Consider the following 13136-nt stretch of genomic DNA (forward strand, 5'->3'; position numbering starts at 1 on the left):
TGGATTCTTGCTCTGTGGCCCCAGGGTGCCTGTGGGGATATAAGAGGTGAGAGGTGGACATGCTGTGCCCCAGGACAGACCCTGAAAGTGTTCTTTGAATTCCTGAGGCTAAGCTGCTTTGATCTGTTTTCATAAAGAAGAACAAAAAATATTCTCATTAATCAAGGATGCAATTGTCGGTTTCAGCTTCTTTTGAGGTTCATTGCTTCTGAAAGCAGAGGCGGTTTCTCTCTAAATACACTCACATTCCTCACGGGCCCCCTCTGGAGCAGAGGGTAGAGAAGGACTCTTCTGTGTGTAAACCAGTGAGGATTTTCCTAGAGCTTGTGCTGTCATCTTCAGACAGAGATGTCTTGCAACCCTGACTGTGTTTATAACCACCTGGGGACCTTTGGAGGCTCCCAAAGCCTCAGTCAGACCCCAGACCAACCAAATGAAGTTCCAGGGCGTGGTGCCCAGCATCCATAGCTTTCAAAGCTCTCACCTGCTCCCACTGTGCAGCCGGGGCTGAGAACATCAGCTGAGACCCACCGGGCAAGCTATTTTCTCTTGCCAGAACTCTGTAAGCAAAGTGGCAGGAGGTGCCCCACCCAGAGATGCTGGCCAAGAGCACCTGAGGGGAACGAGGAGATAGGGACCCTTGGGTGGACAGCAGAGCACTCCTTGCCAGGACTAATTTGGTCCCCAGGGCTGAGTAACTGAAGCTTTTAACAGATGATATGACTGGTAAGTGTCAGAGCCAGAGTCAGACTCACAATCACCACTGGGAGGAGAACGCTATGGGAGAGGCAGGGGGTGCGGCAGGTGATGCAGCTCAATGGCAGAGGACTCACTGGGTATGTCCAGAGAGCAGCGGCCTTCAAATTCTCCCTGGGTCTCTTTGTAGAATGAAGATTCTGTTTCCCCCTGATTCAGAATCGACATCTCTAAGGTAACCTCTATGGCTGCTCCATGGGCCACATTTTGAGTATCAAGGAATGAAGGGAGGCTTAGCCTGGTGCCAGGGAACCTCTGAGGCACCACACGGGACAAACCTAGGGGTCCCCAAGCTTGAGCTTCAAGTCCTGTCCCTGCTATATCTGCCCCATGTGGCTTAGCACTCAACCAGTGCAGAGGCCTCAGTGAGCGAACTCACAGCGTCACAAAGCAAGTGGTCCAGGAGCGCTGGCCAGCAGCAGCCGCGATGCAGACCAGAGGCAGGCGATTCTGACCCAAAATTCTGCCTGCCCCAGAATTCGGCAACAAAGGCAACTTGTAAAACCCTTTGACTGAGGTGGACAGTTCTCATTCGAACACGTCCTCCTGTCTTCAAGCCTCAACCAAAACAAAGCTCCATGCCACTGGTTTTCTGATTCATCCTCTGATCATCATTGAAGGTGCCTTTAAAAATCCACCTATTTTTAACACATCCAAAGAGGCTTGCAGAACCTCTACGGTACTGTACTGAATGTAAGCCCGGAATCAAGTTTTTCCTACCCTATTTGGGCCTCCCATTCGCCTGTATGTGAATTTGACTTTACTCCAGGGACTGAAGCGCTGTGAGTCAGTCATGTGGGGTTTTTCCTGTATGATGCCAAACACCCCCAACTTAATGAAAGTTTGGGGTTCAGTGAGGGCAGGCCCCTAAACTGTCCCCTGACCATCTGGCATTCCAGGGAGGCTATTGTCAACCAGCACCATTGGGAGCAGCCAGCGCTGGGTCTGGGAGCAACCTCTGCCTCCCCCTGCTCCTGCAAGGCCAGCTGAGAGGGACAGCCTGAGCGCGACGGGCTTCCAAGGCTAGGAAGGGCCCGAGGCTCCCCCAGGCTTCCCTCCTGAATCCCTCCAGGCTTTCACTGCTAGGACACCCGGGGACCTGCGGGCAGAGTCCACTTCCCTTCCACTTCTGCACGGGGGCTTCGAGGAAGGTGGAGCCCTCGGAGCCTGTTAGGGTGATTTCTCAGCTAAGGCCTGACTTTGGCTCAGAGTGGATTTAGAGACCTAGTGACCACCTGGTTGTGGCAGGTGGGGCAGCAAGGACTCCTCCAGGCTGAGGTCCAACCTCACCATTCCCAGGACAGCCACTCGGGGTCCAGTAAGTGGCCACTGTGCACCTCTACTGGTTCCTGGCTGCTCTGGGTGCCGGAGGGGTCCCAGCCTCCAGCTTCCCAGCTTCTGACTGAGTGGCCTGGTGGGGTGGGGCAGTGCCTGACCCTGGAGCCTCCACCCCAAGCTGAGCGTGGAATTCAGGACATCTCACCTAGGCCCCTAACTGGGCTGGGGTCAGCAGCCAGCTCTAGGGCCTGGCCTTGAGTGGCCAACATCTTGTCTCTGTAGTTGTGCTCAGAAGTTCCTGGAGTTAAAGCCCAGGGCAATACAGCATTCCCCCAGCTCTGCGGGTGCCAGAATCTGAACAAGACATCCCGGCTTCCTCCTGGGCCGTCTTCCAGGCGAGAATCCTTGGGTGTGGACAGACATTTCTCTCAGTTTCACGCAGGTGTTTAATCCCTGCAGACGGAGCTCCTGAGAAGGTGTTTATAGTTGTTAGAAAAAAGGAAAAGAAGTCTGGCGGTGTTAGTCACGGCAGGTCTGCGCGGCAGGAGGCCTGAGACCTGGCCCAGCCGGCGCCCTGCGGTCACAGCCGGGGTGCCCGGGAGCCCTCTCCCAGCACATCCTCTCTTGCCCGTGCTGCCTGCTTGGCAAGCACAGCCCTGCTGTGTCCAGGGCCTGCCCCCTGAAGCCAGAATTGTCTGCTGACCGGCCCAGCCAAATGACAGGTCTCACTCGCCGTGATGTATGGAGGCGAGGAATGTGGTGCCAGCCATGTCACTCTGTGGTTCCAGTGAACCTTCCCAGTGTCCCCTAGGAAGCCTTAGATGTGTTTGCTGTCCCCACTTTACAGAGGAGAAGAGGGGGGCACAGAAAGATTGTAGGTCTGAGGGACAGAGAGGCTAAGCAGATGGAGCCCCAGGCCACCTGGCTCTGCACCCAGACCAGGCCTCTCCAGGTGCTTTGGGCCATGCAAGTCATCGGGGCCTGAGCTGGCAAAAGCCTGCACGTCCCTCCTGATTTCAGAACAGGATACTTGTAAAAGGTCAATGACTCATGATAACCCTTAGGGGGGCCCCCTGCCTGTTTCTCCTTGAGGACAAGAGCAACACAGAGCCGCCCACAGGGGACAGGCTCCACAGGGGGAGTCCAGGCACCCTCCGCCTAGACTGTGTCTTCTCAGTGACACCTAGGGCTCTCAGACAGCCACCACAGGAGGGAGACCCCTGTCATTTGGGCAGATGGGGCTTCCTGGGAGTTATTACGGAATTCACAAACAAGGGCACCAGCCAAGGAAGCAGGCGGCGTCCTCGGGGACTCTCCTTCTGGGTGGTGGTGTCATTCTTTCTGCTTTTTGTAGCTCCTGAGAATTCTAAATAGGAGTATGGTGGATGCACTGCAGGGGCGAAAGGCTTTAAAAATAAAAGACTGAAGAAAGAAAAGCGCCGGCTCCTCTGGGTCCCACCAGTGCAGCCCTTACCTGTAGGCCACAGGTAACGCAGCTCAGAAACCCAGGCCCTCAATCCCCAGAAGTGCCCTCCGGGCCCGAGAGTGATAAACTGGGCACTGCTGGCCACCGGGGTGACAGGGATCCCCATCACAAGGCCCTGCCCGCACCCCTTCCTCATCCTGGGAAGCAAGGAGAGCTCACCATGGAGCAGCCCCAGGCAAACCTGGGCCGCGGGAGGCAGGTGGGGCCCTTCCTCCAATCCCTTGTTCCCCTTTGGTGCTGGGGAGAGGTGGGCCCCGGCGGGGGGACAGGGTCCTGCCTTCATGGAGTCCCCCACCCCCAGGAGGAAACAGCCTTAGGACCTGCACCAGGGCATTTGTTAAGGACACATCCCGCTGGCCCTCCCTCCCTGGAAGCTCAGGCTACACCTCTGGGTGGTGTTGGGGTGAGTACCCACAAGTGACACCCCTGCAGCTGGCCCAGTAACTGCTTGAGGGTGGAGTGGAGAAGGCCTCAAATGTGTGGCTTTAGGAAAGCGATTTACCTGATCCTCCTGGGCTTTGTCCTTGTAAACCCTACCTAGCAGGGAAGGGACAATGAGGATGAGCAGCCCAAGGGCAGTGACCACGGGGACCCTGAGACTGCAGGTGCTGAGTGGTGGAGGGTCACAGTGTCACATCATTTAATACAGCCATCTTCCCTGGTGGCTGCTGGTGGCCTATTACTCTCCCCATTTTAAAGGGGAGAACAGAGGCTGAGAAATGGGCCCAGCAGAACAGGGATTTGAACTCAGACCTGCCCAAGCTCAGAGCCCAAACTACAGAACTAGTTGCTGCCCTGGCAAAGGAGCATGAATGCACTTTCTGCTCACTCGGTACATTCTCCCAACTCCTGGGGCTTGGGGTATTTTTTTTAAATTTTTCTAGTTATAGATGGACACTATACCTTTATTTATTTATTTGTTTGTTTGTTTGTTTGTTTGTTTATTATGTGGTGCTTGGGATCAAACCCAGTGGATCACGTGTGCTAGTCAAGCACTCTACCACTGAGCCATGGTCCCAACCCGGGTTTGGAATATTATTCTCCAAAGACTACTTGAGTTGTCCTCTTTCCAAGAACTCATCTCTCTCTGAAAAGGGGACACTTATTATTCTAATACAAAGTCCAGTTCTGGTGGTTCCTGGGCTCAGAAGGGGCTGTTCAGCCTGAGGTATTATTCTTACCTGGACAATTTCTTTCTGACAAATGTTATTTTTAAAAATTGACATATAATACTTGTGCTTATTGATGGGGTGCAGTTGTATAATACATGTCTACAGTACATAATGATCAAATCAAAGGAATTAGCATTTCCATCTCCTTGAATATTAGCAAGTCTTTGTGTTCTGAACACAAACTCTCCTAGTTGTCTTGAAATGTGTAATAAATCGTGGAATACTTTTGTCACTTCTGTGTTACAGGACTCTAGAACTAATCCCCCCTCCCCATCGAACTGTCTCCCTCTATCCCCCCCATCTTCCTAGCCTTTAGAGACCTCCATTCTCTTTACTTTTAGGAAATCAATTTTTTTAGCCTCCACAAATGAGGGAGAACATGTGGTGTTTGTCTTTCTGGATTATTTCCTTAAAGCCCTGTAATTCCAACCATGTTACCACAGATGACGGGATTTCATCCTTTTTATCGTTGAATAATATTCTACTGTGTGTATATACCACATTTTTTATCCATTCATCTGTTGTTGGACATTGCAATTGATTCTGTACCTTGGCTATTGTAAATAGTGCTGCAGTAAATATGGGAGTATAGGTATCTCTTTGATATGATTTTTTTTCTTTGAATATATGCCCAGGAGTGGGATTCCTAAACATAGGTGGTAGTTCTATTTCCAGTTTTTGGAAGAACTTCCATCTGCTTTCTATAATGGATATACTAATTTATAGCTCCACAGAGTGTATGAGTTCTCCGATCTCTGCCCCCTCACCAGCAATTATTATTTGTCTTTCTCATAGCCATTCTGACTGGGGTGAGAGGCTAGCTCATGGAGGTCTGGATTGGCACTCCCTGACAGTGGTGGTGGTGGTGAGCATTTTTTGCATACACATTGTGCATTTGTATGTCTTCTTTGGGGAAGTGTCTGTTCAGGTCCTCTCCTGGTCCACAGCAGCCCCCCTTCTCCTGCTCTCCCTCTCTGGTGTAGCTTCCAGGCACGCATCCCTCCACATCCAAGGTGCAATCTGATGAGATAGGAGGGGGTGACTTTCCCCTTTTGCAGAGGGTCCCACTCCCACTGTACTGGGCCTGGAGGCAGCAGACCTAAGGGCTCTTCAGAATGCATTATCCCACCTTGCACCCCCAATGTAGCATTTCGATCTAGAATGTTCCAAGTGTGAAAAATCAAAGACTATCTAAAGGTAGAATTTCATTCCAGAGTATTCTCTGCAGTCCTGAAGGGTCTCCTGCTTTCTGCCCCACCCTTTGGTCCCAGCACAGGACCCCCTCAGCGGGGAGAGACCAAGAGGCCTGGCGCAGACAGAGGAGCTGCCTGGCTGGCTCCTTCCTGTCCCACAGAGCCAGCCCAGGGGATGGGAACAGGCGTGTTAGCCTCCTGCCCACAGCCTGCGCCAAGGCTGCAGAACACATCACCCAGTGCAAGAGGCAGCTCTGCTCCGTGAAACATGCAGAGGACCTCTGAGGTCCTTCATGTCCCCCAGAAATGAACTCACAGACCTGGTTTGGTTTCTAGGAAACTTTGAATTTTTTTTCTTTTACATTTCTCCCAGAAATTCAACTCTCATTTTAACCACACCGCCTGCCTTCCTCCTCCTAGCATTAATCCAGAGACCAAACCAAGAGCAAGTAACACTGTCACCGGGGCCTCTAGGTGGAACCCCTACGTGATGCCGATTGTCACAATAGGGCAGGCCTTGACGCAGAGCAGAACAAATCCTGAGATGGGTTGCAAAAACCGTTTGCAAAGTTCAGGAATGAAGTCTCATTACCCAGTCGGGAAGGAAAGGAGTGCTCAGACCCTTCACACACTGAGAAATGGCCTGGGTCTTGTTCCCAGGCTCTTCTCAGCATCAATCAGAGGCTAATTATAGCTCTTAGGCTGGGCCAGTATAGGTGCAAACAGCCTCCACCTTGGGGTTCTCGGTCACCAGTCGGTGCCAGCCAGGACTTTCTAAGCAACGCAGCTTGCACCAAACTCCAGCTCCCAGACCCCTCCCGAGGCCCGCAGCCCCTCTCTGCTCCCTGGCTCCACGGGTTTGGTCACTTTAGCTACTCTGTATAAACAGGACCATCACAGCATCATGTGCTGAGTGACTGGCCTACGTCACTTAGCACAGTGTCTTCAAGTTCACCCCTGTGGCAGGCGGCAGAACTCCCTCCTGTTAAGGCTGAATGTGTCCAGTGCATGGAGGGACCACACTTGCTTATCTCTCCAGCAAGGTGGTTGCTTCCACCTTGGGGCAGTTGTGACTAATGCTGCTATGAACCTGGGGTGCTGTGAACGTGGGGTGCACACTCCTCCTGGAGTCCCCACCTGCGGATGCCTTACATCTGTACCCCAAGGTGAAGCTGCGGGTCCTACGATAATTCTGTCTGATTGTTTTGAGGGTCAGCCTGCCGTTTCCCGGGTCTTCTGCAGCCTTGGTTTTATCCCTGCCTGCCCCAAGGCAGATGCAGCTCCTCCTCTCCCCCCTCAGGAGACAGTAGGTGCAAAGAGCCCACCCACCCACACCCACACCCATGAGGGACGCATCCTGGGGCACTTTCTGCTCTCTGAATTTCCTCTCCACCTTCCCCCTCACCTCCTCACCTCACCTCGCCTGCTTGGGAGTGAGGATGCTCCTCTCCTCTGACAGAGCCCTTCAATGACACTGTTTGTGACTGAATTCCGCCCTGGGCGGGTTCACCTTCCACCTGCAGAAACAGCCAGCCGGCTGTCCTCGGAGGGCTCCTGTGTGCCTGGTGCCTCCTGTGTGCCTCGATGTCTGTGGGTGACCATCGAGCCTAGATCACATTCCAGCCCTGCCGGGGGCCACCTTCCTTTCCTCCACACCTGGGGCACCCACCATCTCCCTACAAAGTGCTGAGAGCCCCTGACCAGTGGCATCTCACCTCCTTTCACCAAGTGCCAAGGTCAGGCTTGCTGGAGAGATGGGTGTCCTCTCAGAGTCCAGCAAGTGCCTCATCCCCAGAGGACAGCAGGCCACCTGGGAGAGGGGAGGGAAGTCACCCTCAGGGGCCAGGACCAGTGGTCAGCCTGTTAAAGGAGAGATTAAGCCTGGGATGCCCTGGCCTGGTCCTGAGTCCGGACCTGCGTTGGGGCACTAGAGAGCTGGCGAGTGCCCGCCTCCTTTGGCCATCGAGGCTCATATTCATGGAGTGTTGAGTTTGTCTCTTCCATGCCTCCTTCGAGAGGCAAAGGACAGAGGTTCAGGGAGCATTAGTGGCTTCGCCCAAAGCCACTGAGCCAGCAGGAGAGGGGCTCTCACCCAAGCCATAAAGCCCTGCATCTGCTGCCCCAGGAGGACAGGAGCCCTGGAGGGGCCACTGCACTGGGGCCAGCCCCTGGGACCTGAGTGCCACGTTCCCAGGCTGCTGAAACATAACCTTTCCCTGCTCTCTGCTGCCCCCTGCAGGCGGTGTCTCACAGCTCCTCTCAGACACTTGGCCAACCTGAAATTCTCCAGTGTTAAAGGATATTTCAGAACAAAGATCCAATTCCTGAGGCTAAACCACAGGGTTCCTCTCTTTCCAAGGAGATCTATCTTCAAATTCCAAAATACTCCTACGAGAAGCAGGAAAAGCCAGGCTCCTGAGGGTGGCGTGAAGGCAGAGGTGTGGACAGTGTCTTCAGACAGGTCCAACTTCTGTCTCCGTCAGAGAGGGTGCACCCAGTCCCCAGCATATTAGGGGCTTCACAGAAAATGAGTAGATGACCAGCCACTTGTGGCAGCCCATCACCCTCAATCTGGTGCTACTCTAAATCATTAGGATTCCTGACTGGCAAAGAATTTGAGTTGCGATGCCCGAGGATTGAAAACTGAGCTCGGGAGTGGGACTATGAGCATCCATCCCAATTCTTGTTGACCCTCAGGTGAAGTCAAGGCTTTCTCTCTTGATGCTTCTCACCCATGAAATCAGGAAACGAGATCTGTAAGGTACATGGAAAATGAGTCCTCGTGAGGTCACACATTTTTCTACCCAGTAGCGCCTCGTATTCCCAACTTTCGAAGAGGAAGGTGAGGACATTGGCTTTAATTTGCGTAACCACAAATTAGGAAGGGTCCCTCTGGAGTCTCATTTGGCTTCAAGCACCAGGTGGGCCACATAGGACCCCAAAATGCTAAAACAATAATAACCACTTGCAAGTGTAGGCAGAGTGAATTGTGAGAAGGAATCAGACCTCAATTCAAGTAGGGGCAGCCTGTGGCCCGTCTTGGTGACACTAAATGGAAAATACTCCTCTAAGCCTGGCGATATCCTGCCCCACTCTTGCTCTGCCATGTCACAATTGTGAAGCCGAGTGACACACTGAGCCCCTGAGCTTGAACACCCTGGCTCATAAAATTCAGGCTCACGCTGCCCTGCTGGTGCCTCTGGGACCGTGGGGGTCCCACAGTTTCCACATGGAGATGGATTTTGGAATCTGGGGTCACGTGCAGAGTTATCATGTCCCTTCCTCATCAGGAAACACGGAGGCACTCAGATCACTGTAGCCTCCCACAGGGTCACAGGCCACTCAGCCAGCTCCACGTCCCATGCGCGCTCCAGCTCTCCCTCGGAGGCGGAACTTAGCGGTCAGTCCTTGGGGTCATGGAGTCTGACTGAGTCACTGACCAGCTCCGCTAATGGGGGACTCTGCGACCTGACAGGGATTCTTCTCGTGCCTCTACTTCCCTACCCACGATGGCGTTTTACTCCATGGGCTGCAGGGAGGAGCCTTGATGTGTGTGAGTACACCCAAAGGGCCAGAACAATGCCTGGTTCACAGTAAGAGATAGTCACCTCGTTTCACGTTCAATTCCCTTGAAACTTTATTAAATATTTCAGCATTCAAGGACATTTAAAGGATAACATAGCAGCTGCCAGCCCCCCAGCATATGACCTAGAGCCCTTAAATCCCCCCCATTACATTCCTCTTTCCCACCTCCTGAACTCGGGGTTTGTCCTTCTCATCTTTTCTTCATCCTCTTGCTGCATCTGAATATATCGCTAAACTGTGGGAATGAACTGGAAGGGTTTTTGGACTGGTTTGGTTTGGAACCAGGGATTGAACCCAGGGGCTCTTAACCACTGAGCTACACCCCCAGACTGTTTTTTTTAAACAGGGTCTGGCTAAGTTGCTTAGGGTCTCCCTAAGTTGCTAAGTCTGGCTTTGAACTTGTGATCCTCCTGCCTCAGCCTCCTGAGCCCCTGAGATTACAGGCGTGTGCCACGGTACTCAGCTGGAAGTATCTTTAAGCCAGGACTACATGCACCTCTCTCAGAAGAGAAGGATTTAGGTAGTAACTTGCCCAGCACAAAGCTGGGTTGGACAAACACACCCTCCTTTGTCACCTGAGCCCAGAAGCTGCTGCTGTTTCTAGATGCACCATTCAATGACCCAAGACATCCATTAGGACTCCTGGTAGGGGAGGGACCAAGTGCCTGAGTGTCAGGCACTGTTGCAGAGGAGGTGTTTGTGCATGTGAGGGACCCAGGAGCCGCCACCTCCACCGCTCTTGCTGACCCCTCCCTCGTCCCTTCCAGGCGGAGATGCGGCTGCAGGACCAGCAGCTGGCCAGGCAGCTCATGCGCCTGCGAGGCGACATCAACAAGCTCAAGATCGAGCAGACCTGCCGCCTGCACAGGAGGATGCTCAACGATGCCACCTACGAGCTGGAGGAGCGGGACGAGCTGTCGGACCTCTTCTGCGACTCCCCGCTCGCCTCCTCCTTCAGCCTCTCCACGCCGCTCAAGCTCATTGGGGTCACCAAGATGAACATCAACTCCCGGAGGTTCTCTCTCTGCTGAGAAGCCCCAGAGGGGCAGAGGACCCCAGAGGGAGGGAGCTGGGCTGGGCAGTTACCCAGTGGGGTCCCCGGGCAGGCCCCCAGGACCTGGTGGAGGGCGGGTGCTCTTGGGAGGCCCAGCCCTGGGCCCCAGTGTCTCCTGGCCCGCTCTTATTCAGCACCCTGAGTGTGCAGAAGCTCCGTGGGCAGGGTCCCCGGTGCTCCACCTCAGTCCCCCTCCTGGGTAGCTGGTGCTATGAACTGGGACCACCCAAGGGAGCCCCCAAAGCTGGCCTCTCTTATAGAAGGCTCTCCCCAGGGGCGATCAGATGTGTTAGAAGCACCCAGCTCACACCGTTGCCACCCTCCAAGTCCTGGCTCAAAGCCGCCCTGGGTTGGTGACTTAGCAGCCTTGACAGGGACCCAGCAGGAAAGGAAAACCAGAAAGAAGAGCAGGACGTGGTGCTGGAACGTAGGACCCTTGGCCTGGCAGAAGCCAGTGCCCTGGTGGCACCACCTGGGCTGCTGTCAGTCTTGGGCACCGTGAGGCCAGGTAAATTGTTGCTGAGTGTGTGGGGATGTGTGCTAGGTGTACACCTGTGTGGCTGGGGTGGGGCCCCCTTGCCTCCCCTGGCCACGTGCACCACCAACAGCTGGAGAGCACCTAGGAGGTGGCTGGCGACTGGGCCAGGCAGGTAGGGAACAGGTCACCCATCACTGAGTTCCCCAGAGGGTGCACAACAGAGGCCTCCAGGGAGCCCAGAAGCCCCTCCTGGGCCTCCTCTGAGACAGTGTCTGAGCTCAGCCGCTCACTTTAATTGAATAGACTGTTACACTAACGTGTTGCCAACTTGTTTATAACTGTTTGGTTCTCGTCCAAACTGGAAGCCAGTTGAGCAGGTCGAGCACAGAGCTTGGGGTTTGGCTTTAAGAGCTTCTCCCACAGGAAGTGTGAGGGTGGGCAAGTAGGGAGCAGGTTGGTGAAGTCACCTGGTCACCACCACATGCCACAGGGTGTCCCCAGGGGCAGGAGTTTCTATATATTTGATGGCATCTGGCAGAGTCCTCTCATGAATAAAGGAGCAAAGTGAAGCTGGGGCAGGAGAATAACTGTCCTCGGGTCACACGGCTGCCCGACGGCTGTAGACTATGAAGGTGTGAAATCACTGTGAACATGCATAGAGAGGTCAGCCACCTTGAATCCAAAGATGCTTTGCCAGACCATAAACTGCCCACCCCCTCCACTGCCCAGCCCCCACCCTGTCTTCCTACTTTTTGATCCAGAGTATTTGAGTGGGAGGCAGAGCTGTGCCCAGATGGTGGCCCCTTGGGGTCACCACCGGTGTCCACCCTTAAGTATCCTGACTCTCATGTTCCAGGTCCTTATTCTGCAGGCCACGTCCACGCCCCCACAGCCCACCTGGTAGGAGCTGTGTTGGGGGGACTGAAATGGGGAAGAGCAAATGAGGGGCCCCAGGTAGCAAGAAGAGCATGTGGTGTCTTCCCGGGACTTCAGGGAGACCCAAAGAAGGTAGACGAGCGTAGCCAGGACTTGTTGTTGACCCTAAATACCAAAGGATTGTCTGGCAGGTTTCCTGGAGGGCACACAGCACGGCCAGGTCCTGAGAGGACTTCCTCCTGCCACCTCCTTCCACACCGGTGGGTCCTGCAGGCCATCACCCACCCACCCACCCTGCAGAGAACACACAGGAAAACCCACCCCACATTCAGAAAAAATATATACATAACTGGTTTTCTTCTTAGAAATCAGTCATTGGAGTAACTGAAAAAATTGGAGTGAAGGAAAGCGGAGTGACAGAGATGACGTGGTCAGTGCTCTGTGGCCCAGCGGGGCCCCTACCTTTGTTCTCTGGAAGGAAGTTAAGACCCAGACAGAGGTTTGGGGATAGTTTAGATGTCTCAGCTACTTTGTTTAGTTCATCCCAAGAGAATTTTATTCTAGGATAGAAGGGGAGGTGGAGGTCTGCGAAGTGCAGGGAAAGACAGCTGTGCTTCCCCGTGTGTGTCCCACACCGGTTAGCACCTGCCTTCCACAGTGAGCCCACGACTGACCGATTCCTTCAGCTTTGTGAGTCCCTGCTGTGTGGCAGCCAGGTGGGTCCAGCCTCCGTCCCTGACTTTCTGGCTTACCATGTGTATACAGTGCTGTTTGCAGATTCATCCATGAGCCATCTGTGCCCCCCCACCAGGATGTAAAACACCCACCAAGTCTCCACTGTGCTGTCACATGTGGTCATGTCCGATGCCTTCGTAGGCTCAGTAGCCATCACAGAGGCCTAAAGGGCCTGGGCAGGCTTGACCTACCCCTGTAGCAATACCAAGTGCTATTACATAATCGATGGACAATTTTATTTTTATGATTGTTTCTATATTGCTGTTAGAAAAAAGTGAAATAAAAAATTTCAAAAGAAGATATCCATGTAAAGAAGAGACATTTGCTTCCTTTTAGCTTGTTCTTGTTACAGCACATGCAGAGCCCTTTTCCTAGTTGAAAGAGGTGGGTGGATGGATGGATGGATGGATGGATGGATGGATAGATGGATGATGGATGGATGATGGATGATGAATGATGGATGGGTGGATGGATGGATGATGGATGGATGAATGAATGATGGATGGATGGATGGATGGATGGA

At 53.5% G+C, this 13136-nt stretch overlaps 1 protein-coding gene across 8 annotated transcripts in view; it reads left to right on the forward strand.

Moving 5' to 3' along the window:
- Fam167a (family with sequence similarity 167 member A) overlaps positions 1 to 12913 on the forward strand; it is a 31502-nt gene extending 18589 nt beyond the window's left edge. For all 8 annotated transcript variants that reach the window (XM_078030783.1, XM_040292117.2, XM_078030781.1 and 5 more), the window contains one exon: positions 10238 to 12913. In XM_078030783.1, coding sequence (XP_077886909.1) covers positions 10238 to 10501 — 264 coding nt within the window. In that variant the 3' untranslated portion in view covers positions 10502 to 12913. The remainder of the gene's footprint in view (positions 1 to 10237) is intronic.
- Positions 12914 to 13136: the final 223 nt, after the last annotated feature.

Source organism: Ictidomys tridecemlineatus, chromosome 14 (assembly GCF_052094955.1).
Source record: "Ictidomys tridecemlineatus isolate mIctTri1 chromosome 14, mIctTri1.hap1, whole genome shotgun sequence".
NCBI lineage: Eukaryota > Metazoa > Chordata > Mammalia > Rodentia > Sciuridae > Ictidomys > Ictidomys tridecemlineatus.